Here is a 27,470-nt window from a genome sequence, read left to right as displayed (position 1 = left end):
TTAAATGATAGTTGTGCTGCAGTAGGCAGAGACCTTACTACAATCAGGAGCCAAATAGGGCTCATTTAACTGTGCTACTCTTTCCAGAAGGCTGAACTTAGGTCAGCAGCATAAAAAAACTGTAGGTCAAAGTTTTGAGCCAACCTCAAATGAGACCTGAGATGCTAGTGTAGCTTTTGGGGAGGGCTGTAGTAGGGTGGAGTCCTAACAGGTTTTTCTCAATTATTTTGACTAAAAGTATAATGATTCATGAACTTCTACAGTGCACCTTAAAATCAAGTTCACCTTCATAGTGGTGGCTGTTTCTGTCCTCCTGTGGTTTTCTTCTCTTGCTTGTCAGTGTAACGCATTCTTTGTTCCTGTACCCCTTTGGACGAAGTTCGCACTTACAATATGTGTGTACGGCACTGCAAGAACCGAGCTAGTTACAGAGTTGTAAAAATTCTAAGCTAGTTAGAGAGCAATTTGTAAAATATCAGTGCTTCTCTGATATTTTAATTGTCTGAATTTGATCTTTTCAGGATTTGCCATGCAGCACACAGGTAGTCTGCGTAACACAGGTCATAGAGCCTGTTAAGATCTGAATAATCAGCTGGAATGTTTTACATTTATTAGCAACCTTTACGAAAGCACAAAAACCAGAACATATGTGCACAGAAGCTTGATCTCTGGTCTTACTGTGACCATTTTTAGTGTATAAATTTAATTTTATGTTGAATGCCCACCCTTCTTATTGTGCATGGAAATAAGCAAAGGTTATCCAATGGAGAAGGGAATTCAGATTGCTCATTGAGATCGATACTCTAACCACATCATTAACGGAGCTTATGTCTTCCTCCAGGGTAGTCAAAATTAATTTTATAGTGGAAGAAGTTGGAAGGGACGTGTGTAAGGGAGGCTAGTAGGATGTTCTGAAAACTGAGGTTTTACAGAAGGAAGTCCAGAGATGTTGTGGTTTCAAAGGGAAAGGGAAGACAAACCTAGTTATCCTGTGTGGTGTTGCAATGTTACTAATATGCCTCTTAACTTTTACACCTTTTCCTGACTTCATACAGAGATACAAATTTTCTTTTTCAGCCCTTTTGTGGTTATGACTCCACAATACTTCTGCCCATTACCTACTTTTACCCTCCCCTTAAGCTTCTTCCCCATTTCACTTAGCAATCTAGGAAGGTTGGATTTTATGAAGTAGAAGGGAGGGATGATGATGAACTATGCAGGCAGCACATGGTCCTCAAATAGCTGGTTTCTGTCTCTGAACAGGGTCACGGCTGCCTCTTTCAGAGTGTCCCCCAGCAGTCTGCTTCTCTACTAGTACCTTCCTGTTTTGTGTCTACAGCAGTCCTAACCTCCAGTCCACTGCAATTAAGCTAACAGTGTTCAGTTTTATGCATGAAAACATTTGGATTCCAAGATACTGCTTCTGCAAGTGGTCCTCTGAAAAACTGGCCTCTTCTTAGGCGCTAATAAAATGACTTTTTTTCCTGGGGTTTATTTCTTGTTCTCTTGAATGTTTCCTGGTCATACTGTTTTTGGTGCTTCCTTTTAAAAATTGGCTGTATTGCTACCATGTACTTCTACAGTAGTCTCCAATCTTTCTACTCCTGTAAACAACATTCTGGGCTAAAGTGCGTATTTTTTATATACATGCACAAGTGAGTTGATGTTTAAAAGCATGTGTGTTAGTGTACAGAAAAAAGACATCTGTAATTTATTACTCTGCCTCTTTTTGAAGGTGGAAAACTTGCTCATTAGTAACCAAGGGACGGTTAAACTTTGTGACTTTGGTAGTGCTACAACTATAGCTTACTATCCTGACTACAACTGGTCTGCACAAAAGAGGACACTGGTTGAAGAAGAGGTGAGACTATTTTAATGTGATTAATCTTAATATCAATGGTGGATTCATTTAACTGTTACTACTAATCTGATGTAGATTCATGGGACTTCTAAGACGACTGAAGACTGTTTCAGTTGTAGTGTTGTTAGTAAAGCTTTGGGTTTGTATTTGTGTTGCCAGAGTTCAAACACTGTCTGCAGTTATAATCATAGCTTGTGTTCTGGAGCTGCATATACAAACACTACTTCAACTTGAGCAGTGTCCATTCTACAATCTTGTGTAAAAATAGAGGTGATTACTAGAGCTTCTTCTAATTGCGCTTTTAACAGGAAGTCAAAAATCGGTTATGCCGAAGTGATTCCCACTTTCTCATGTTTTTCTCAGTTGAGTGATGTATAAAGAAGTGGCAAGTCTGCCCAGCAGAATTTGAATAGGCAGTATTGCATTGCCTCTAGGACTACAGTGACAGTGTCAAGAACACAGTTTTTGCAAAATGCATTTGTTCTTTAGAGTTGAGAGTAATGCTGGTAAATCTAATGTAATAAATCAACTGGACTCAGACTTTTAAGTATAGAGAAACACAGTGACGCTTAAAATTCATGTGTGCAACTTCTGGTATCATGAGTCTCTGCAAACTCCCCCTGTTTTGGAATCCAGCATCCTTGGAGAGCAATCCGTTGGTTTCTGGAGAAGAAAAGATGGTGTACCACTGTCTTGTATAGTCTATGCAAAAAGGTGGTAGAAAAGGTCTCTTCAGGGATCCTTGTGAACATAGCTTAACTCTTTGGATGTGTCTGCACTGTCATTAAGTGTGATGAGGAAGTGAGAAATACACACTGGAGCATGAATTTACTTCTTGGTTTATTGATGATTTTCTGTATTTGTGTCTGTATCCCTTTTTGCCTCAGGTAGAACAGTCATTTTACTTTACATGCTTTGTGGTTTGGAAGGAGTCTTGAATATTGCAATGTTATTTATCTGAGTACTACCGTCTTTATCTGGCCTTATATCAAAGATGTTGTGTCTATTGCAGGATTCAATTGATGGCTTCTGCCTTGACAAGTATTTCTGAAATTAATTTTCAAAGTGAGAAGGCTGTCCATTCTACATGGAGAGCTGTTTCCTAGAGCTTATTATTCAAGTTTCTGTTTCAAGAAATTCTGTCTTCTGCAGATCACAAGGAATACAACGCCAATGTACAGGACACCAGAAATGATAGACTTGTATTCAAATTTTCCAATTGGTGAAAAACAGGACATTTGGGTAAGAAATTTTTCTCTTGCTCTATCATAGCTGCTTATGTCATAGTGAAAACTGATTTTGCAGTCTTCATGTTAATTTGTTGATTAAATAAATAAAAGCAACAAAATAAACATAGGATAGACTGTATTGCGTTAAAATAAATAGTATGAACTGTGTATCTAAATACTGAAAGAATGTGATGTAGTATTTGAGGTTTTCTCCCAGATCTAGCTTGACTTCCACTGTGAGAGGCAATGCTGAACTTCAGTAGAACTGTTGCCTAGTTGGAGCTTGCCACCATAAAGCCAGAATACTTACAGTCCTTAGATTCAAATTCTTGCCTTTCATGCTCTGCCATGCACATAATCCTGGGACAGCCTATTGCTGAGGTCAGAATGGTTATGTCTAGGTATTCCATCTAGATAAAATACTGACAGATAGCAAGGATGAGAACGATTCATGCTTTGTATAGAAAGAATGATAAACTGTTAACATTCACTGAAAAATTTGTAGCCGGAATAAAAGGTAAATATTAAATCCTCAGTTGTACCTCTTTCAGTTGTGTAACACTGTAATAGTACTGAGGTACTGCCGAGTGACTTTATGCTTAGGAACTTAGTTTATTGGATCTTTTTTACAGAGGCAAGTGTCAAGCTGTTCAGCTGTTATTTGTATTAGCGATGTGTCAAAAGACAAATTGAGAATGTAATACTGGTGCTTTAAAAGTTTTTATTTGGAATCTCAGAACTTCATTCAATTTCTTAAATTAGTTACAAGATATTGTGGAAACTTATTTTGCTTCTACAGCTGTTGGTGATTTTCTTCTAGCATGTGAAGAAACACCAAGAAAAATACATTTCACTTCACATGTGTTAAATACTAACAGTCAAAGCCAAGATTACATCCAGTTAAACACAAAGCTAGAAATGCATTTAACAAAAGCCTCACTCAAAAGGACACTTGCAATTTATTTTTTGTTTAGAATAACTCTGTCTCCGTTAGCATTAACATGGTGATTGTCTCCTGCTGTGTCTTTGGAAGATCTATTCCATTTACCATTCCTTCATTGGACCATGTTGTTCTGTGTTTTATCCTTTACACTCTGGGTTCAATGAAAACATGCAAAATATTTGGCAATAGAATATGATGCTGTCTCAGGAAGCATAACTGATCTTGTAGTTTGTGGTTAGGATAAACAAAACAGTTTTCTGAAGAAAGCAGGTAGGGTGAGTAACATTTATGGTTGCGGTCTGTATGCTTGTCACTGTGTGAGCTTAAAAGCATAAAGGAGATAGAAATGTCTTACTTAGAACAGCAGCATAGATGAAGCATTAGTTATCAACCACATGGACTCCACAATGGGAATGTGATTAGATGTTCATTGTAAGATCAGAGGTTCTCAGGCTTGACCAACTGCTTTCTGTACATTTCCTACCTAAGTCTAGAGATCTTCAGAAAATAAACACTAAACCCAAATACCTTTAGTTCCATTTTTTCTGAATTAATGTGATTTTTCTGAACTGAAATTCAATGGAATTTCACTAAAATGACAGGCTTTACCTTTTCATAAAGATTTTTCTCCATTTAGATTATCTTTTGGCTTGGAAGGTCCTTCGTACACTCCCAGTCTTTTGCTTTTTCAGAAATGTGTAAGAGTGGGCTTTGGAATATGTTTAAGGAGCTGAATTTCAAAGATGGGTTCTCCTTACCAATATCTGGTAAAAAAATCTTCCAATCAGTGGAAGACTTCTTGCAGGTTTTAATTCAGTGTGAGCTGAATGATCTCTTTAGATTTCACATAGTTTAATTCTATTAAGAAAGTACTTTGGTGTAATACCTGTGTGTCATCCTGCAGCTATACTGTAGACATTTTCATCATTTTAAGTGTGCTGCTTATGGCCTGAAGCTGGTCAGTGGAAAAATAACAGTATGTTGATTTGTTTCAAACAATGCCCCCCGTGTGTCGTCCCGTGTGTGTGTCCGTGTCCCCCCCCCCCCCGCTCCCCCAAATGCCAAACACTACCACAACCCTCCAAAACCCCCGCTGTCCCCTTAAGGAATGGTTAAATTAGCTGTTAAGTGTATCAGTGCTGAAGCTATGTGGATGGTGTTGGCTTTGAGGAATTGCCTTGCTGCAACTGGAATTGCCTTTTAGCCAAATTGAATCACAATTGGCGTTTAAAATATTCAAAATATATCACTGTTACAATCCTAAATTACAGATAAAGCGGAGGGAGTGAAAAACATTCTCTAGCAATTAAAGCAAAGATCGAATCGAAGTGGTCTCTTCACTTCCTGTGTGTTCGGCTGATTGCCTTTGTGCTTGTCTCCCCTGTGTGGCTGTGGATGCTGTCTTCTGATGTGCATGGTGTCTCAGACTGCGGAGGGATTAGTTTCATTCCTCCAACTAAATTATGATCTGCCTTCTTTGTAAGCAGGCATTTCTGGCAGAGTAGGTGGTATTTCTTGTACTCCCCTGCTGGATTAATTAATGTGGACTAGATGGTGCTTCAGTGTATACATTGTGGAGAGCTTTTTATCAAGACTGACAAAAATGTAGTTGCTATACAATAATACAGAATTGATATACGCAGTTTATTTCTGGCCCTGGATTGAGACACTCAGTGTGTGTTTTGGAGTAACTTGATCTCAAACTTTTGAGACTTTAATAACATTCAAATCTTTGAAACTATTCTTGGGATAAATTGACAGCCAAGGACAGTTGAAGACAGTGCACGCAGAGGACTGGAGTCAGTGAGCAGATCTCTTAGCTAATGTCTTCACTGGCTTGTTCTATTTGTGAGGGTTATAAAAGCCCATATGCTCAAGCAACTAAGCTGGGGTTCAGAAGAAACTTTGAGGAAGAATTTTCCAGTCTGTTGTGCGAACATTTTCTTGGAGGTATTGGGTGATTTATTGTCAAACTTTTATAGGCCAAATGGAATGTGGTTCTATTACAGTAGTATGACTCTGCCAGTGTATTTTGTATGTTAACTTAAATGAAAATACATATATCAGCTTACATGTACTTCAGTAACAGATTAAATTATCCTAACTAATCCATAACACCTGGACTATTCAGAGATTAGAATTCAAAACTGACTTCTGGCTTTGGTGGTTGTTCCCTTGTCAGGTTGCACAGGTCCCAAGTTTGGGCACAACAAGGAACTTGTTCCCAGGATGTGATAGTCCTCGTTTTGTGATATTTTTTTTTTTTTTGAGGCCTGAATGAACCTGTCTGAAAACAATCTTAAATTTTGTTTGTTATAAGAATTGAGTAGCCTTCTGATTGTAGGAAATAAAGGGACTGTCATTTCAGGCTTATTTTCTTCAAATCTTTATCAAGACAAGTGTTTTAGAGATGATGATGTGTGCCCCTAGTGTCAGTTAAACAAATTGATTAACACTAAAATGCTTGCCTAGCTGGTGTATTGCATAAAAGAATATATCTGAGTTAGAAATACAAAAGACCAAATTCTGTCCCCACAAATAAAATGAGTCTCCTTGAAGCACAGAATGAAGATATGAATAAAACTTCTGAGCCTTTTTGTAAGAAAAATCCTGTTCTTGAACATGTTCAGTGTCGCAAGACTATTCATTTTTGTATACTGTGAAATTCATAAAATGGATTTATTGTAATGATTTTTTTAAAAGACAGGAATAGGAGAATCCCTGAACCTGAAAACTTCCATGAAAGGGAAGAAACCCCCACAAACCTATTTAATAGCAGTATTGCTGCTTGGAACTCTCTAATTGACATGCCAAATGAATGTTTCACTGAGTGTTCTGTCCTCAGACAAACGTCAAGACTAATTATTTCTAAAGGAGTGTGAAGCTGATCTCTAAAGCACTGGGAATATATAGAGAGTTGCATGAGTCAGCAGTTGATGGTTGAAACCTGTGATTTGCAAGCAGTATTAGGAAGCTTAATCAATTTCATACTCTTAAAATTCTGCTTTAAATATCATTGCCTGAATTAAAGACAGCACAAACAAAAACCACCAACCAATGGGTTCATGAATCAGAAGATTTGTATTTATAAACTTTTTTGTTCTGTGATAAGTTTCACACAAAGAAGGTGAGTGCTGCAGAGCTCATTTTGTCCACGGCTGTGAGGACCTCCCAGCTTCCTGTAGGACCATGACACTATCTATCACAGGATACGAGATAAGGTGTAGAGGTACAGGATAAGGTGTTTCTTTATCCTTGGGTCAATATCCTTGTGTCAGTATCCTTGTGTAAAGTTGCAACACTCTTGAGTGGTGGAGGAGGAAGAGGACAGAAGCGTGCCATGATCTGCTCACGTCACTGTCTGGGGCTGAAGCTGTCAAAGACAGGAGAACTACCAACTGAAGCAGCTACCCTCTGTTGCCACGGGCAGCCCCTGCCTCCCTGCCTGGGGCTCTCCCAGCCTTACACCAAAGTTGTCCATTCCATGCCTCCCTGATGGTCAGGAGACACCCATTCTGGGCCAAAAATGCTGGCCACCACCAGCATTCTGCCCACTGACGTGGTCACTGTGTCACTAGGGCTAGTGCCAGGAGCTCAGTCCCAGGGTACCCAGTGAAAAGGGGCACAGAGCTTTGGAGAGCTTCCAGCTCCCTGTAAGACCACCATGCGGGAGGGGTTGGTGTTACCTGTCCTGTAGACTGTTGGCAACTCTCCAGCTCAGTGGCAGAGGAGGAAGAGGACAGGAGTGTGCAGTGGTCTGGTTGTTTCCCTGTTTGGACGTCCAACTGTAGCACAAAGCAGCCACCCTCCATCACCATGGGCAGCCTCTGTGCTCTCCCCTCCCTGCCCTTGCTCACCTGGCCGCTTATCTGCTAGCGTGGACTGGCACAGCCCTTTTTGTACCTGTCCTGGGCTGGTGGTGTCACCAACTGCCACTGCCAATGTTCTGCCTGCTGTGACACCACTATGACATCTGTCTATGGTTTGCTGGGTAAAAAATGGCTGGATGGCTGGGCTTAAAGAGTTGTGGTGAATGGAGTTAAGTCCAGCTGGTGGCTGGTCACAAGTGGTGTTCCCCAGGGCTCAGTATTTGGGCCAGTTCTGTTTAATATCTTTATCAATGATCCAAATGAGGGGGTCAAGCACACCATCAGTCAGTCTGCGGACGACACCAAGTTGGGTGGGAGTGTTGATCTGATTGAGGGTAGGAGGGCTGTACAGAGGGATCTGGACAGGCTGGATCAATGGGCCAAGGCCAATTGTATGAGACTTAACAAGGCTAAGTGCCGGGTCCTGCACTTGGGTCACAACAACCCCATGGAATGCTACAGGCTTGGGGAAGAGTGGCTGGAAAGCTGCCTGGCAGAAAAGGACCTGAGGGCATTGGTTGACAGCCGGCTGAAAATGAGCCAGCAGTGGGCCCAGATGGCCAAGAAGGCAAATAGCATCCTGGCTTGTATCAGAAATAGTGTGGCCAGCAGGACAAGGGGAGTGATTGTCCCCCTGTACTCAGCACTGGTGAGGCCGTGCCTTGAATACTGCGTTCAGTTTTGGGCCCCTCACTACAAGAAAGACATTGAGGTGCTGGAGCGTGTCCAAAGAAGAGCAACGAAGCTGGTGAAGGGTCTAGAGCACAAGTCCTATGAGGAGCGGCTGAGGGAACTGGGGTTTAGTGTGGAGAAAAGGAGGCTGAGGGGAGACCTTATCGCTCTCTACAGCTACTTGAAAGGAGGTTGTAGCAAGGTGGGTGTTGGTCTCTTCTCCCAAGTAACAAGTGACAGGACGAGAGGAAACTGCCTCAGGCTGCACCAGGTGAGATTTATATTGGATATTAGGAAAAATTTCTTCACTGAAAGGATTATCAAGCACTGGAACAGGTTGTCCAGGGAAGTGGTGAAGTCACCATCCATGGAGGTGTTTAAAAGACATGTAGACATGGTGCTTAGGGACATGGTTTAGTGGTGGACTTCGTAGTGTTAGGTTAATGGTTGGCCTTGATGATCTGAAGGGTCTTTTCCAACCTAAATTGTTCCATGATTCTATGAAATACTTCTGCCTTTATCTCTATGTAGGCTCTGGGCTGTATCCTGTACTTGCTGTGCTTTAGACAACATCCATTTGAAGATGGAGCTAAACTTCGCATAGTCAATGGGAAATATGTCATCCCACAAAATGACACCCGCTACTCTGTGTTTCATGATCTCATTCGTAAGTTTACAACATTGTTTAATTTGGTGTCTTTATGGATACATCTTATTGATAGTGTTGTAATACTGATAGTTAATTGTTATTGACGTGATGATGAAAAAGGTTAACTGCAGCAACATGTTTTATTAAAAATTTTAATCCATTAACAAAAAAACTTGGAAATTTTTGGTTTTTTAGTTGGTTTTGAAACTTTGGTTTTTTTAGTGCTGTTGCCTGTCTTGCTTACAATTTGAATTAGTCCATAGGAACAACTAGTGTTTTAATTTGATTTCTTTGAATTTGCTTTAGAAATTCTATTTTCTTTAAATTTCAAATAGATTACTGGAAACTTTAATTACAGTGCCAGAAGTATGTCTCCAACTCCAACAATATTAGATATACTGTTACTTCTGAGGTTATTCATTAACTGATCCTAAAATATATTCTTTGAAATATTCTTAACCCTAAATGGTGTTTTTTCATGGATACCTGTTATGACAATGATATATGGATTTAGGAGTTGCTCCACTCTGTTCACGTTTGATTGCTTATTGCACTGGAGTGCACTGAAGAAATTATTAATCTCTGCTGGGAGAAAAGGTCTGAGGGGTTTCTGTTACATTGTCTGAATCTCCTTTTTTAGGCTCCACTTTGAAGGTGAACCCAGAGGAGAGATTGTCAATCACTGAACTTGTGAATCAACTGCAGGAGATTGCAGCAGCTAGGAATGTGAATCCTAAATCCCCCATCACAGAGGTAAAGATGTCTCATAAGGAGTATTATTGATTTTGTCTCCTTTCTCTCCTCTCTTATCCAGTGAATGTGAGTTTAGTAACAGATGTCAGAGCAGGTCCCCTGTTCCTTAGTCTTCTGAAAATTTCACACTAACTTGTTTTGAAATTCAATTGAATTCATGTGTATCACTTGTAGGATCTTTGAAAATATGCCTTTAAAAGCAGAGAGCTTGTGTGACATTAAAGGAAACTAGTTGTAGTTCTTACTGCTTGCACGAGTGCTCTGTTTGACATGCTGCGTTTAATCATAATTAACTTGCACAGAAAAATCTAGTGTATGAAGGCTCTGCCTACACTAACTTGAAACCCACTTAGATGTCTTCTGTTCAATGCTTAATTTGCACAATACTGCAAGTGAATCAATTAGTATATCTCAACTTCCTGGCTTTCTACTGAGGTTCAGCTTAGTTGTTCTCACCAAGTAAAAGTAATTTACAAAGCATAACAAGTTGGCTAAATTGGCAAGAAAATACTCATAGTGAGTATTAATCTCCTCAGCTCCTGGAACAAAATGGAGGCTATGGAAACAATGCTCAGCCTCGGACATCTGTGACCTCTGTTTCACAGAGCTCCAAGCCTGCAGGACAGCTCAACAATATGTACAATGCAGGTAAGTGCAGAAAGAGACATCATCTTAGTGTAAAACCAATTGCATATCTTCTGTGTGGAAAAAAATCATTTGGGGGTTTGAGATATTTTGCACAAGTACTAGCTATTTTGCATTTATATCACTGTTTCTAACCTTGTTTTATTTTTTGTGGGGTTTGGTTGTATGTTGATACATGCAATGTGAATTTCTGAAGTTCATTGCTGGGCAAGATAAAATTTGGTTTCCTATGTAGAATAATTGAAACTAAAATGCATTATTGACCTGTAGAGGCAGAAGAGTTGAAATAAGTGAACTAAAACTTGATGAAAGTGGCGGATACAATAAGCAATAGTGTTCTTAAGAACAAGAGCTGTAGAGAAAATAGTCTTCAGGTTATGACAAATGAATAAAAATGGCTTATTTTAAACGCAAAACTTTCCAATTCAATGGGGCAGCGATATTTGAAAGTATCTTGTGTAAAGAGGAGAATTTAAACTCCTCTTAAATTTAAACTGTTAAAAGTCTTCTCAGAAGTGCTGTATTTTAACTGAAACCTTGTTATTTTGTGGCGGAAGTTACTGAAATCAGTACATATCCTGAGTTTGTGCACAATATTGGATCTTTGGTGTAAGAAAGTGACAGTTGTCTTTGCTTTCCAGGAAGAACTACTTAACATCAGATATGTTACAACTTAAAAAGATAGCAGCTGTTCTGTGGCTTTCGGTATAACTTTATGCTGAAACGGGCTCGTTGGTGTCTAATGGTTGAGGTAGTCCAACAAAGAAACGCAGTAGCAATTGCAGGGATTTTGACTACGGACCACAGTAGTTCATTAATGCTAAGGAGTCACTGACCTGACATGTATTTATTTTAGCCTGTGAAAAGCCTGTATGAGGAAGAAATACTTCTGTAAGCATCTGGGGTCCACCTCTCCCTCCTCCTCTACCCCCCAAAAAGACTTTTGACCCCCCGTGATAGTTTGAAGTGCATCTGGCAGGGTGATCATAGTTTAAAGCTATTTAGCTTTGTCACTTCCAAAAGACTGATGTCTGACAGCCTCAAAGGGAAAAAGCAGCAGCCTAAACTCAATTTATTGGCCATCCAGTCAGTACTTTCAGAAATAGCTATAGCTGGTACTACCTTGAGCCCAGCTAATTATGGGAGGATTGTGCAGGGAGGACTTCAGGAGATGGTTGTGCAATAGGACATTGATGGTGAGGAGGAGGAGTTGTGGTTCCATCTGAGCAAAAACAGTAGTTGGACTAACAGTACTATATTGAGTCAACCAAAACACGTCTCCAAAATGACACAAATAAAAGCTGACATACCCATTCTGTAAAAAAAGATATTCCAGAGTTCATTCAGTTGAAAATACTTGCACTTAATATAGTAAAGAAAATGAGAAACTTGATAGGCTTATTTGCATCTAATTTCTTATTAAAAGGCAATTTCTGCACCATCTTATCATATATCATACGTGAATATGGAACACTTCAATTAATGTAGAATATATCAAGGGAATATTTCATACTGTATTCAGTTTTCCTTCCAGCTTGATATTTCTTGCTTGATATTACTTATGCTGAATTGCCAGTGAGACAAAGGATATTGATGTTCCATGGAAAATTTAAAAACTGGGTAATATTTATTGCAGTAATGCTGTCTGTATATCAATTTCTGTGGAGGAATCCAGCTTTCTAATAGGATTATAATCAAAAGGCTGGCCATCTGTCTTGTGAAAGAATGAGTACTGTTTGTTGTATACAATCATACTAATAGGGATGTTGTGCTTAAAAAATAACTTAATTATGCCAGCTGTTTTTGAAGCCCTGCATTAAAATGTCTCTACTGGGGGTTCTTAAGTAGGTTTGCTAACAATAAGCTGCACTTTAAGAGACTGATACTAAAAAAAGACAGCATTTTGCTGTGCTGGCAATACGAAATAAATGCTTTACTTTCAGAAACTTTTTACCTTGTTTTCTCTTAAGTGCAAACACTGAATTAAACAATGTGTTAAGTAGTTTGCTAGTACCTCCTGACTGCAGGAAGTACTATTTTTTGCATAGGTCATAGTTAAGGAGAACTTCAGAACTGTGAGCCTTACAGCAAGACGTAGCCTGTATGTGCTTTCCCTTCCAGCTTTGTAGGCAACTTGCTTTAGCATGGAGCCCATTCCAGGATATGACTTAAAGTGCAATTATTTTTATTCGACTACTCTAGGCCTGACCGTTGCGGAATGTGACCAGACTTATGGAGGGTTCTTTGATATTCTGAGGGGTGGAACAGAGCGATTTTTCACTAATATTAAGGATACATCTTCTAAAGTTATCCAGTCTGTGGCCAAGTGAGTAAAAAAAAAAAAAAAAAAAATAAAAATTTAAAATTGTGCTGGTAAGAGTTCTAAATGAAGGGTCAGGAGCTTACTCCAGAAATGATCAAATTCAGCATACTTTTCCAAGTATGAGCTCTAGTAGCTGGTAGCTAGCCCTGAGATTTTATGAATGATATTAATACAAAAGTTACTTTAGCAATCATATACTAGAAATGAGAATGTTGGGGGCAAAAGCCTGTCCATAAGTACTACTTTCCCTGCTGTATTTTAGATACTGAAAGCTTGGGAGAGATGAGCAGGTCGGGGCTGGAGCAGGGCAGAGAGGTGTGGAATAGGACTATCATGGTTCAGAATGAATGAATTGAATTAGTAGATAGGGCCTCCATGAATGAGAGGAAGGAAAAAAGATGGAGTGGTGAAAAGTACAAATAAAGGGAATGGAGGTGAGAAGAAAAACTGCAGGGAAATAGTGTATGAGCTCTTCTATCCAGTTTAGTTTTCAGGTGGAATCCTGTGCCCTCAAGGCAAAGTGAGAGGATCTGCACTGTTTGTCTCCTTTGCCCTGCATTACATGGACGAATACTCTCCTGTTTTGATGTATGTGTTCTCAGATACCTAGTGTGTGATTATTTTTTTTCTCATCAGATTTTCAGTCTCATTCCAAATTTCTAGTACCTCTATATGATCGGTATTAATCAATCTGTATGATTCATCCATTTTTAACTCATAATAAAAATATATGCAGTGTAAAAGTTTCTTCTTAATTCTAGGAAGAGCAGGTAAGTCACTACTGAATACCATGACTGAACTAGGGCCTCCTGAGGAATACTGAACCTGGTCCCTCACTGTAGGGTATGTGGCCCTTTAATTGGTATGTGGCCCTTTAATTGGTATGTGGCCCTTTAATTGGTATGTGGCCCTTTAATTGGTATGTGGCCCTTTAATTGGTATGTGGCCCTTTAATTGGTATAATGCGTTAATGGCTTGTGAAGTCTATTGCTTGCAACACGTTTTTCTGTCACTGAGTGTAATTTGTGTGTAGTGCTGCTCTAAAATATTTGTAATGATCAGATAAGTTAAATCTGTAGATCTTGCACCTCTGTAGCCACTTCAAGTGCGTTTTTAGCTGTTTGTGCTTACACTTAGTCTGTTTAAACTTCCTATGTGTGGCTTAGAAAGGCCAGGTCCTCTATTTTCTGAAGGTCACAAAAGCTATGCAGCTTTGGTTTGTCCTTAAGCTTTCTACAGAAGCAGTTGGCACAGTAGCATCAAACTTTTCACCCTGGGGAAACCACACTGACTGGAGAGGAGATAGAGAGGTATACAAGGGGAATGAACTGTTGCATGATGAAAAGCGGTGACTTGTTAGCGGCTTAGCAGAACTGTAGGAATTCCATGTATGAAGTAACATGATGTGCTACAACTTCTAAGCAACTGCTCTCCATTTTATTTCTTTGGCATGTGCTGTCTTGCAGGCCTCTGTTCTTTATCTCCTTGTACCTGCTACCTTCTGTGGAACTGATCTTCCTCTCCCCTCCTCTTCAGTCCTACTTCTGTTCCTTTTGTGGTATCTTGTTAAATGAAATTTACTGTGTGGTAAAACATGGAAATACTCTGCAGATTCCTTGCCTTTGACAACTCTACTATTTATAAACTTGAAGGTACTTAATTCCTTGTCTTAAATTCTCCCAGTTTTGCTTAGATTTAAGTCTCACAGTGGAGAAATTACTTTTCTTCCTTTGTGACAGATAACACTTAAATTCTTGTCTACCTTTGACAACGTTATAAGCCCTACTTTCACATGCCTGTGTTCCTGTGTTAGATCTTACTCTGATACTATATTTTGATTGTACACTACATGCTTCTGAAGTAGTCCTGCACTTCACTTTCTTGTGCTCTTGTCTCCATGACTTTCTGGATTGTTGTGCCCTCATTAGTAAGTTATGTTTGAAGAAGTTTCCTCTTCCTGCTCTTGCAAGCAGTTTCTTCCTTAAAGTCCACTGGAAGTTTAATTACTTTTTTGAATTTCATCTTGTGCCATTTCTCCCCCCCTTTTCTAGTGGTGGATTAGGACTATCTAAAATTGACTTTTTAATATGGCTTATTGCCTGCTTAATGCAGGCTTATGCTGTGACTGCACTTTATTTTTATTTCTCTTACCTAACAGGTGTGTGGCTTTTTGCTTTGTGTGATCTCCTTTGGTTCCATAATAAGTGTAGTGTGCAAGGAATAAAACAGTAACTGTACATCCAGCCGCATCTGCAGAGCTCATCTGGCAGCTTCTGAAGTATAGGACAGTGAGTACTTGCTGTCCGAAAAGATGCTCTTCAGTTCACATGCTCTTCTCTACAATTGTTTGTTTAGATTATGGTGACAGCCCAAAATAAGTCTTGCATCTATCTTACTCTTAAAGTTACTATACTATTTCTGAATCGCTAGCTAGTGTTCTGTGGCTGAACTATACGCTTGGCACTTTAGTTAGAATCCTTTTTTGACAAAAATGGGAAAGTATGATTGAGATGGAACTTGAGGCTCTCGAGTCCTGCACAGAGCCCCATGGCAGGATCATTTATGCCTTAAATTTGCATGGGACGTAAGGAACTGTTGCAATCCTCTAAACTGCTTCAAACTTTACCTGGCATGACTGTTTAGTTTGTGGTAGTGTTTGAGCCTGTCTCAGGAATGAGAGTGCTGTTGGAGACATTTTAATGCATGTCTTGTGGAACTTACTAAATATTAGTCAAAGAAAAGCTCATTACTTTTACATCTTATTTGTATTAATTACAGAAAGTCACATGTGGATATTTACTAGAATTGAGTAGCTTGTGAATGTAACTGTTTGACATGGTTTTGGTTTGTAGCTCTTAATGGGTGGGAGTATTGTAATATCCTGTTTGACATGGTTTTGGTTTGTAGCTCTTAATGGGTGGGAGTATTGTAATATCCAAATTAGATCAACGTGCCGCAGGCTTTTTCCATCTAATGGGGGTACAGCACTTCCATGGGCTGTGATGGCTTGACAGAGGATCGTCAGACAGTGTATGTTAAGTCCCAAGGTTCATCATGAGGAGATCGGTCCCTCGCAGATGTTTTGGACTAAGCTGATTGAATAAGGGTTTATATTTAGGTAACTCGTGCACATCACCTCTGACAGAGCATGTGAGACTGTGTCAGATTTTTGTTTAAGCTCTGCACTAACATAAACAAATCTTGGTTTTGTGGAACACCCTCTGTCTTCATACAACTGGCTTTTTGTTTTCTTGTGTTATCAAAGTGAATTTGGTCATTGGATTGGGGAGCGAAGGAAAAGGAGGGAATGCGCCAAGTACATAATTGTGCTAGTGAGAACCAGTTACTTCAATACTTATTTTCCAGGTAATATTTAATCAACACTGAAAGAGAAAATCTTTCCACTTGTAATTTGCCAGTATTCTTTAGTGGTCCTTAGCTCTGTAATTTTCATTCCTTGATAAGTCTCATGTGTATTTTGAATCTTAATTGCATTTAACAGTTCACTGAAATGGCAAAACATGAAACAATGGGAGCAATACTTAGCAGGACCTAAGGTAGTCTCACGTTCTTCAGCATTTAACATTCTTAGCATTTAACATTCACTGTGCTGCTGAGAGTCCCACCACTGGGCTTGTGCATTCCTTTTAGCAAAGATAGCAAAAACTATTTATGCTTTAACCAAGCTGAAGTGTTAATTCTTTGTTTGCATCTACTATAGGACATACCTGTTTGTCATGGTCATTCTCTGCCTTTACAAACTTGTGTTGTGGCTACAGCCGATACCATCAGGGATGTGAGAATACCTCTTCTACTGTTGCATCCTTGACTGCCTTTCCAAAACTCTTCAACCAACATGAGAAGCAGACATTCTGGACAAACTAAAACGTCTCTTCCTTGTGTATTTTCCTCACCACACTTAAGCACTCCTCATGTTGGAGTCTGTCATCTCATTACGTAGGCTCCCTCCTTCCTACTTACCATTGCTTTTCTGAATTGTGGAGTTATTTCCTTTATCTGCAGACAGACTTCTTTCTCACTGAATCCAAACTATAGTGGAAGAGTTAGTGTTTTGTAGTTGCTACAAAAAAGTTAATTTTTTCTTCTCTCCCATAGCTGCCTTTATTGTAATTCAAATTTTGGTCTCTTGTTTGTCCTAATAAGTGATAAAGTCTGAAAACTAAAGCATGTCACAGGCTACTAGGAACAGGAGAGTGAATGAGGGCCATCTTGATTGTCCCCCAAGCCACCTCACTTGCAGGTGTCGCAGTCTCCGTTGCAGATTCAGGTCAGGCAGAAGCAGTTTATAGCTATATCAGAGAGAACACAGAGCAACAGAGGTTCAGCCCTCTATTGATACAAACTGACCTAAAAGAAAGTGCCAGGGTATATACGCACTTAGAGCAGATATGCACTGCTCTGTGAAGGGGCCCGATATGGCAGAGCAGTGTCTGCATTCAAGGGAACTTTGTTCCAGCAGATGTATTCATGTGTGCCTGATAACTCAGTCTGCAGCTGTGTGGCCTCAACATACCTCTGTTCAGCTCATCCATCTCTTGCTTGTGACACTGCTACGTCCTTGACCAGCTTTGATGCTGATTGAGGTCTGCATCCACACAGATTACAGATGCTGTGCCAAAAATCATATATAAATGTTTTGAGTATCCGGTCTTCGCTGGTACTGAAAGCAGCATGCAAAACTTACAATCAATCTTGTTTTATTTTGTCAGAACAGTCTCTTTCACTGAAGAGATTACGACCTAGTAATCTAGGAAACAAATAGCTGTCTTTTATTGCTAGCTTTCTTTGCTTTTAAGGTAATTTTGTTTCTGGTTCGTTAAAGCTGCTGCATTAACGCTTTATTTCATGGATCTTTGTTGCACTAGGTAGCTGAACGATTAATTCAGTTCTATGAAGCGAAACCAAGTGGGAACAAATTGATGTGAATTTCAGTGCTGCATTTCTTCCTGGCTTTTAAAAAATAAACTGCAAAAACGGTGGTGTTTAGCTAATGAACGGATGTTTTTCTACTCTTGTGAGTGTAGAGATGTCTGGAGGAAGATTGCTTAGTGTTAGGGCATTATTTAACTGAAGATAGTGGTTTGTGTGCTCACATTGTAGCTTTGCTGGTTACTCTGTCATTCTTTATTCTTTCCCATCTTCAGCTGTTAGTAACAGAAGGTCACTATGCACTGTTGTAGAATTTTGTGCTGTATGCTAACTAGTTTATTTTGTGAATTTAATTGTTAATTTAATTGTTTTTAACTTAATTTGCTGGAATGATCTTTTGTTTAGAATTAGTTATGGTCTTTAAGTGCAGCTGTCTGCTGGCAAGATTGATAGTGCCAACCATTTACACAGTGAAAAGCTTTTAACATCTAATTAAAACTTCTGATTTTGTTTAGGTATTTATTGTGCAAAATGAGAATTCATATCTTGCTACATTTCCCACTAGACTTCTCACTAAAAAGCCTTGAAGTAGCCTGGTATAATCAGAAAAGTGACTAATATTGGTGTCATAACATACTTTCCTGTTTAGCTTAATTGGAGCCTTAAAAAGCACACTGGTCCATATGGACCAGAAACCCTACATGCAGTCTCTTGATTTGTTTGTATGTTCTTCTACTCTTATCACCTGCCAGCAACATAGCTATGTAAATGAAATTTCTGCCCGTAACGACATGAAAGGAAAGACCTTATTCCTGATTTTTAGTTACAGGGTTATATCTTGAAATGTGTAGGAATGCTTACCAGTGTGAAGAATATGCATTTTTTCACCTTCCTGCCATTTAAAGCAATCTCAGTTACCAGTCTGACATGAAACACTCCACTAAAACCAGAGTACTTTGTGTTCAAGTCTTACTACTGAAATAGCTCTGAAATCTTCAGAATAAAGTTCAAGGAATAATAGTTCAAGGACAAGGTCACATGTTTTAGGAGACTTGTGTTGATCTTGCAGTTTAGCAGCTATATTTTAATTAAGACAGCACAAACATTCTGCTTTTTCAGCTGTAACAGGCATACAGATTTTTCCTGCAAAACAGCAAGCTTGAGTTGGCTGTGCTCTGTTGTTGACATACCGAGCTGTACTTTTTCATCAGTGTGTGCGAGATCCATGCTCCTAGTAATGTTGCATTTTAATTTAGACAAATGTAAAAGGCAAAGCTGAATTGAGTGGTGTTGCTAGTAAGAAGTCAATATCTGAAAGTGTTCCCGAAGGAATGGGTGTGAGGACTGTTGTTTTTTTGCTCTTAATAGTTCTGTGCTTCTGTTTAAAGTTGCTGCTTAACCTCAGTGTTAAGAGTATTGAAGAAATAATGGTTCTTTGTTCTCAGGCTGTCATATTAGATAGTTCTTTATCTTGATATCAAAAAAAAGATGATATCATTGGAATGATCTGCATGTTTTCTTGCTTAAAGCTGGTGCGTGTAAGCAACAAATAAGATTTGACACTTCTCAATCATATAAAGGACTATGCTCATCACTAATTTTAGTAAGAAATCATGATTAGCTCTAAATTTCTGCCTTAATTAGTTTGGCTACAACAGTGTTACCACTTGAGCTACGTGATGAAGTTATGTCCTTCCAAAGGTGTAAAGAATTTTGAAATAGTGTTTACTTGGCCATTTTGCCTACCTCCTTATGCAAGATTTTTCAAGGCTGAGTTTTTTAGTGCTTTGTCTAGTAAGACTCTCAAACTTCCTTGTGGTGACTTCAGTTTCTTTTGAGACCCTGGGTCATTATCATTGTTAGGACACTGGTTATGCTATTCTGCATAAATCGTGTTTAATGTCCTTGCTTTCAGAACAGTTGTTCTTGCCTGATCTAAAATCCTCGTCCCAATCCTTGTAAATTCAATAATCTTTTTATCAGTCCCTCCAGCCTCCTTCATGTTTACTAGCAAGCAGTAAGAAATCAAAGCTTAATGTTCTGTCTTGATGTTTCAAAATTTGAGTGTAGTATCCTAGGTCTGCTCTTTCAAGCAGTGTCTTGAAACTTTGTAGTGATATAAAAGTATTGCTTTCATAGTGCCATGATGCTACAGTGCTATGATATGCATCACAGTGTTGTGATGACATTTTGATATTCTGGAGATAATATGCTACTGATTTATTTAAGTTAGGGATGTCTAAACCAAATTCAGTAGGTGAGGTTTTTTCTTATTTTGCCAATCAGGAGTGCAGGCCTATGGGATTATACTCAAGGGTGTTGGCCTGGTCTGGGGCTCTTCAGTCTTTTTCTTGAGCTTTTTCGTCCTGCTACATAGCAGATACCCTAGAAACAAACAAAAAAAATGGTCTTAAAATAGTAAATTATTGGCATAATGTGGGTGATTTAGGAAGAGATGAAGGGAATGGACCTAAATAAAAAAAAAAAAAAAAATATCACTGGGAGATTATTTTTCAAAAAGGCTGCTCTTTAAAACTGCACAACTATATGAGAAAGAAATGAGTAATGATTAATGCCTTGCTCACTATGGGAGTTTTGGAAGTGAATTTTTGGAGGAATGATTTAAATGAGGAACGAGATTCAAGTTCCCTCTATTCACATGTAATACAGAAATTGGGCAGCATGGCCATCTGGGGCAGATAGTAACATGCCAGAGTTACATAATTTAAAATGTAATGTTTCAACAAAGGGTCTTTGTTTTAAGCATTATGATGTCCTCCATTAAAGATGTTAATGCATCCCCATTAGGCTTTCAAACTGATACCTACAATGAATGTTTATCAGTAAGAGCAGGGGCTAGAGGAATGAGTTAAACATTGAAGGCATCTGTACAAAATTCCTGGAGATGGTTTTGTTGCAACTGATGTAAATGAGTAACTGTTCAAATACAATGTCTATTCTGAAAACTCTATTCTGAAAACCTTGAAGTGTGAGGTAACAAGCCTCACATGGAAGAAATGAAACATTATTCATGATGGTGGGTGTAGCCTGAGAGACCTGGGTTTTAGACTTATGGCTTGAATGGTTCTGTTTCCCAGTATTAACTCCAATGTGTTCTGTTTCAGTTATGCAAAAGGAGACTTGGATATATCATACATCACTTCCAGAATTGCTGGTATGATAGCTATGTCTGTCTTAAGAACAATTTCTGATTGTTCTTAATTTATGAAAAAAGTGAATATTTCACCTGGTGTTTGTTGTTCTGTCTTCAGTGATGTCCTTTCCAGCTGAAGGTGTAGAATCTGCCATCAAAAATAATATAGAAGATGTGCGGTTATGTCTGGACTCTAAACATCCTGGCCACTATGCTGTGTACAATCTCTCTCCAAGAACATACAGGCCTTCAAGATTCCACAATAGGGTGTGTATTGTTTTTGTGTACTTCTGTAAAAGGTCTTTCAACACGTCTTGATTATACCTTCAGCTTTTTATTGTGAAATATGTTGAAGTAGGCTGCATAATCAAAAAGATGACAAAAGAATAAGTATAAACATAATGTCAGCGTAACCTATGTTCTGCTTGTCTTTGCTTTCAATCCAAATTTAACTGATTAAAGACTAATCTTTAATCTTACTGACTAAAGTCTGTGTTTTATAGGCTAGTGATGTCTTTGAAAACATGTACAGGTACCTTACATGTTCAGATTTAAATGGAGAATACTTAACATTTAAAAATCTTTAATATTTCAATCTCCTACATTCACAGGTTTTCCTTTGTCAAAGGTAGTACTCCTTTGGTGACTGATTTGCACAACCTGTTTACTGGACTTTCTCTCTGTCCCGCTATATACCATTTGACTCCCATATGGCTCAGCCCTAGCTGAGTGCTTGTTGCTACTGCCTGAAATATTGGTATAGCTTAGCTGAGCCTCCGCTAGCCTTTCTGGCTATTTCTCATACTAAAATGAAGACATTTGCCTAATTCAGTAACAAGGTAGTGAGGACAGCTTGTTAGGTGCTGAGATATTAGACTTCAGTGTCTGCTCCTAAATATACCTCAGCTGTCCTGTAACTAGCTCAACAGGGGAGACTGTTACTGCGTTGTAAGCTTTCTAGCACTGGCCACATTAGGCATCACCTAAACAGTCTGGAGTGATCATGCCCCTTCCCTACAATACTGACTGCCCAGAGGAGAGTGTAGAAGCATTATTTGTTACAGGAAACCCCTTTTGGGCCTTATCCTGCAATCCTGCAGAGCCATCCTTAGCATTACTTCAGTTATCCAAGTTCACTTAAACTGTCAGGCTGAGCTATATTTAATGTATTCTGTCTAGTGCTTGCCAGTTCCTTTTGTTTCCTTGTAAACTTGTAGACAAGACAAAGTATTGTCACACCTGAGAAAACGATTACTGCCTCTTTGGGTGGAGGCAATCAACTTTATCTGCATCTGGTTCAGCATGAGGTTCAGGTGGAGGCTGTTCAACATGGAAGGCAAAGCTTAATCATGCAGGAAACCTCCTGCATGATTACTTGGAGCAGGTACCTCAAGGCAAAATCATCAGCAGTGCTTTTTAGCACTAGATTGCTGGAAAGTCCACTGAGGCTGACGTAGTGAACTGTTGTATTCCTCATCCCACAAAGCTATCAATCTCTGTTTAAGGAATGATAAATTCTGTGACTGGGAAATTGTTTACCCTGGGGATGTTTTTTTTCATTATGCAAGTCTGAGGTGCCTATACACTGATATTCCTGATGTATTGCTACTGTGAATGGTAATATGAGCACAGCTACATCTACCAGTGATCTGGAACTCTTTTGGTCTACATTTATCTTTTTGACATTCATTTTGTCTTATGATCTTTGTTTTGCTGGGAATTAGAGTAGATCATAACTTGTCAAAACATTGTAGGTTCCTGCCCACTTTATTGGCTGGGAGTATTTGGGAAGTTTCTACAGAACATTGTCTTCTATTTAAAAACAAAAAAAAAGCAGCTGTTTTACTTGGAAAACAAACTCTTGTTTGGGGAAATTTTCCCTGTCCATCTTTGAAATCCAGATGCACAATGAGCAATACTGATTGACTTCATTATTGAGGCTGGGTGAGAGCAGCCACGTAGGAAGCTAAGAAAGCTTAGTTTTTCTTCAGTGCCTGCAAAAGATGATTATGGCAAGCCTTAAACTTGATCAGAGGAGAACAGCTTCTGAAATTATTAGTTCTGACACTTTGCTTGGTAGGTATTTATGAAATTATGTATTCTTGCTTTCTTGCTGTATGCTATCTGCATGGAACTTCTACAAATGTCTTTAACCTTGGTTAAAGTTAATGGTAGTTTTGAAGTCTTTGCTAGTTTTGAGTCCTGGTTGGAATAGGTTGCTCAGAGAGGTTGTGCATTCTACATCCTTCTGCTAATGATCAGAATATTTTGAGCTTAAAACGTAGCCAAAGGAAAAGAAGCTAATGTCGTGTGGTATACATCTTGTAACAAAACTAGTGTTTGAGCAGCAAGTAAATGGTAAATCAGAAAAAAGTCAGCTTTACTTTTTTGAATACGCCTGCTTTTCTAGACTGTTTTCTGGTTTGTAGCTGTAATGCTGCAATATGATTCTTTCACTGCTATTGTAATACTTGAGATGTACTGAAGCCCACATTGAATCCTGTGGTGAACAGGAATATAAAGGACTGCTTGCCTTTAGCTTTTATTTGTTCCAGTGGTGACTTTGCGTAAGCTTTCACTAACAAAAGAATGTTCCGTTTAAATCTCTCACAAAGTGATGCTATCTGAAACTGCCCTCTTTTAATTAAAATACTAGAATACAGTGAAAAGCTGTAGGGGACTTTGTATGTCAGACTGTTTCTTTCAGCCTTTTTTCCTGAGCTTGGCACAAAAACAATCTCATTGAGAATTTTTTTGTGATAGTCAGTTCAAGTAATTCATCTCAGAGTAACCCTTGAACTCTTATCTGGGTAAGAAAACATGTTGCTGATAGCAAAACTTGGTCTTCCACATTCAGCAATTGTGGTCTGGGCTAAAAAGAAATAGGAAAAACTTGCTTTGTAAGTTGTTTCCTTGGTCCTGGCAGAACATCTCTTTAGGATCAGGTGTCATATACTGCATTCTTACTGGACAGATGATTTTAAGAATATAGACTCTCAGCAGTGAAGCTGATTATTTGGTAGTGTTTTGTAGCAATAATTGCAGAAGGAATATTACTTAACTGTTGAGGCTCTTTGAATAAAGGACAAATGTAAAAGCAAACCAAGTCTTTTGGTTTTTTTGCTTATACGCACAAATCAAGTTGAAAGCTGTTTTACTTCCTTGTTCTAAGAAAATTTCAGATAGTAATCTGAGTTGATACTTCTAGTGCAGCAGACTGTAGACAGGACTGGAGTTTTATTGCACTTCATCCTGTAAAGTGGTGCGTACACTGTGAGAGACTACTTTTCTTGAGCATCTTGCTTAATTTTTACCTGAAGGTGGCATTAAAGTGTTAAATTGCCTCTTATATACACAGCTTATGCTATGCAAATGTATGTGACCGTGTAATCTCGTTTCTCACCCCTGCTGGCTCTTTCGTTGCAGGTTTCTGAATGTGGCTGGCCAGCAAGACGAGCACCGAACCTTCAGAATCTTTATAGCATATGCAAGAACATGCATTTGTGGCTGAAACAAGACCAGAAAAATGTTTGCATTGTGCACTGCCTTGTAAGAAACTGTTTTAAATCTGAAGTGCTTTGCTTAATCCAGCTTTAAATTGTGAATAAGGATGCTAGTATCCACTCAGTTTGTGAATATTACTGGCTTTCTTTACTGTGAGGCCTGGGGGCAATTCCATCCTGCTAAAATTTGCACAAATTTTCTCCTTAGGTAAATTAGTAGGGTAATGTAGCCCTTGCTTACTTGAATGTAGCGTGGAAGGCAGTATATAGGAGGGATTAAGGCAAAGTAGCCTTTGGGAGAAAGAATCTGCTCTACTATTTCAGTTTTTGCTCTATTTTTTTTGTTCATGTTTTCTCAGTGATGGCTGGATGTATGCTGCATTTCCCACTGCTGTCCATTTAGAATGTAATCTGTACCTGCAGGATTGCAGAAACTGACTATGAGACTTTTGGTGGAACTTGCTTTTGCTGGCAGCACATTGCTATGTAACTTTAACTGTTCTCTGAACTATCGTTAACCTTGATACAGCCCAAAAAAGCAATAAAACTCTCAATAAAGAGTCACCTCTTGTCAGACATGGGGGGGAAAATGAATTTAAAGAATAGTTGCTATGCTCAAGATTTGAAAACATGAGGTTACTGTTATGTTTGTGTAAGAGAATTGGATGTGAAAATTTTGACATTCTTACTTTCCTGTGCAGTAAAAAGAGAAACATGACAGTTGTTACAATGCTTATGATGCTGCTGGAAAGGATTCAAACCCAGTCCTTTGATATGGTATAGTAGTCTACATGGAATATCACTATCAGAGTCTAAAAGAGGATTTGTTAATCTGGCAAAGTGTACTTCCTTAAACAGAGTTTTGCAAGGAAAAAAATTAGTTAATGCCTGCTCCTTAAAACCAATGGGATTTTCAGTGCTGCTGTGAGGTTAGGAATCTAATTCTATATTAAAGTGATCAGTATTACATGATTGCTGGTCAAGTAGGTAGGAAGCAGATGTGATGAATTAGCACCAGGTTTTGTAATATCTTTCCCTTTGAAGTGTTTCCTTTAAGGTACCTAACTCATTCCTTTTCCTCAGGTGTGAGGGAAACTTGTATGTATACGGCTGCATGCCAGATGTGATGTGAAGAGCATACACAAAAACTACTAGAAATTAATGGTAGCTGCAATATGTGTCTTGTATTCATCTAGCTGGAAACTTTTGTAGATTTAAAAGCTTGGAAATTTAGGTTGAAAAGAATGCTTTGTCTCGTAGAGGTAGAATGTTTAATACACTACTTTGGATAACAAAACATGGGAGTTGCTTCTTGTAAAGGTGAAACTGCCTTTAGGTGGCTGGAATTCAGAACCAGGTAGGGCTTCCTGGTCTTTTGATCTGTACTGTAGAGGTTTGCAATAATGCAGTGAACTGTTACCTTTTTACATTGTAATTTGAGTGATCCAGTTGAGAAGAAGCAGTTGAAAACAAGGTTTAAATGGCAGCTTCCTGCTTCAGCTACAGTTAAGTCTTTCTGGACTGGCAATGACTGGGATCTGTTTTTAACTGGCATCCTGTTCTGTTGATATTGCAATACTGTAGCACATATGCCAGAGGCTGGAGTAACTCCTGGACATCTGCAGTAACACTTTGCTCTGTGTAATTATTTGGGGCCATGCAGTGATGGTCATCCTTGAAAACTTGCACAGCTTTAGAAGGTGTGAGTACAAGATCATCTTGGTGGAACTTAATGGCAAAGCGACTTGCAGCTGGGTATGCTGCAGCTCTTTCAGTATGCTTAAGTATTCCTTCAGATAACTTAGTTCCTTTAAACACAGGTCGAATACAGCTAAGATAATTATACACACACTAGGAAAAGTTATGTTTAATTTATTTTATGAAGGTTACTTCTTTTCAAAATAGTTTAGACACAAAAATCCTCTAGCTTTTTGAAGCTTTGGGACAAAACTTACACTCAAAATGTAGCTTTTCCAATCATTGTTTTTTATTGCTGCCTTAATGATTGTTTATGCCTGAGGATTGTTTATTTTGTAGCCAAGATCCATCATCCTTGTAAAAACATACAAGGAAAAATTGAAATTCTTATTGTCTCATCTGCATATGGGAGTGTTTCTTTTGCTCATAAGTTTAATTATGCAACTTAGCAAGCTTCTTTCTGAAGTGCAAGGTTCTGTCATCAGATTTGTTTACTAATGAATAAGATATTCTTGATTTTGAATGTTGTATTTCTGGTTGCAAAGCAGTCTTCAAAGTCTTGTAAAGTTGTCCTCTGACTTCATGCCACAGCTGCGAAGGGGTTGCTGTGACTTGCTTGTTGATGTCTTTGTACAATGATTTTTCTCCCCCCGTGTAGTGCTTTAATTTGGAAGTGGCTTTGTAATGCAAGTGTACATAGGTCACTGCTTGTCATGCTGATCAGTGTTGTTTCATTCTTCTCTTGTATTCATTAATGTTTTGTCCTAACTAGGTGTCTCAGGGTAGGGGCCATGGTTTTGTTCCAGCTGTGTGAAATTTAACTGAAAGGCAGGGTCCAGCCCATAGAATCATAGACTAGTTTAGTGACTTCTGGAAATCATTGGGCTTGCTAGTTACACCAGCAGTAATAATATTGATTTGCTGAACTGCTCTTTAAAGACCTGGCTCTTATGTGCTGGCAGACCTTCTTTTCATTGATGTAAGTAATGGTTAGAATAAAAGCCTGGCTTTGAAGGAAATGCCTGTTAAAACAAGATGAGGGAAACCACTCCTTCTTCCCCACTTCCCCACTCATATGCCAAATGACTACAAAAAAGTCTGTTCCATGTTGCTAGCAAAAAAATCTGAGAGGTCCTCTTCTGTCAACCATTACCTCTTCTGAGGCTTCAGTCTTTTATTATGTAGGGATGAATCTGGGATGTGTGTAGCCATGGTCCCTGCGGAAAGAGGTTCAGTGTTTTAATTTCCTTCTCTTAGTTTCGTGGCAAGCTATTAATCTCA

The 27,470-nt window shown here is 38.9% G+C and overlaps 1 protein-coding gene across 1 annotated transcript in view; it reads left to right on the top strand.

The window, feature by feature from the left end:
• Nucleotides 1-1,803: 1,803 nt before the first annotated feature.
• GAK (cyclin G associated kinase) overlaps nt 1,804-27,470 on the top strand; it is a 56,590-nt gene continuing 30,923 nt past the window's right edge. The window contains exons 1-9 of the mRNA XM_050912488.1: nt 1,804-1,861; nt 3,014-3,103; nt 9,106-9,241; nt 9,864-9,976; nt 10,513-10,624; nt 12,824-12,947; nt 20,960-21,009; nt 21,107-21,255; nt 24,415-24,537. Coding sequence (XP_050768445.1) covers nt 3,035-3,103; nt 9,106-9,241; nt 9,864-9,976; nt 10,513-10,624; nt 12,824-12,947; nt 20,960-21,009; nt 21,107-21,255; nt 24,415-24,537 — 876 coding nt within the window. The 5' untranslated portion in view covers nt 1,804-1,861; nt 3,014-3,034. The remainder of the gene's footprint in view (nt 1,862-3,013; nt 3,104-9,105; nt 9,242-9,863; nt 9,977-10,512; nt 10,625-12,823; nt 12,948-20,959; nt 21,010-21,106; nt 21,256-24,414; nt 24,538-27,470) is intronic.

Source organism: Gymnogyps californianus, chromosome Z (assembly GCF_018139145.2).
Source record: "Gymnogyps californianus isolate 813 chromosome Z, ASM1813914v2, whole genome shotgun sequence".
Classification (NCBI taxonomy): Eukaryota; Metazoa; Chordata; class Aves; order Accipitriformes; family Cathartidae; genus Gymnogyps; species Gymnogyps californianus.
This window is presented reverse-complemented; position numbering and strand designations above follow the sequence as displayed.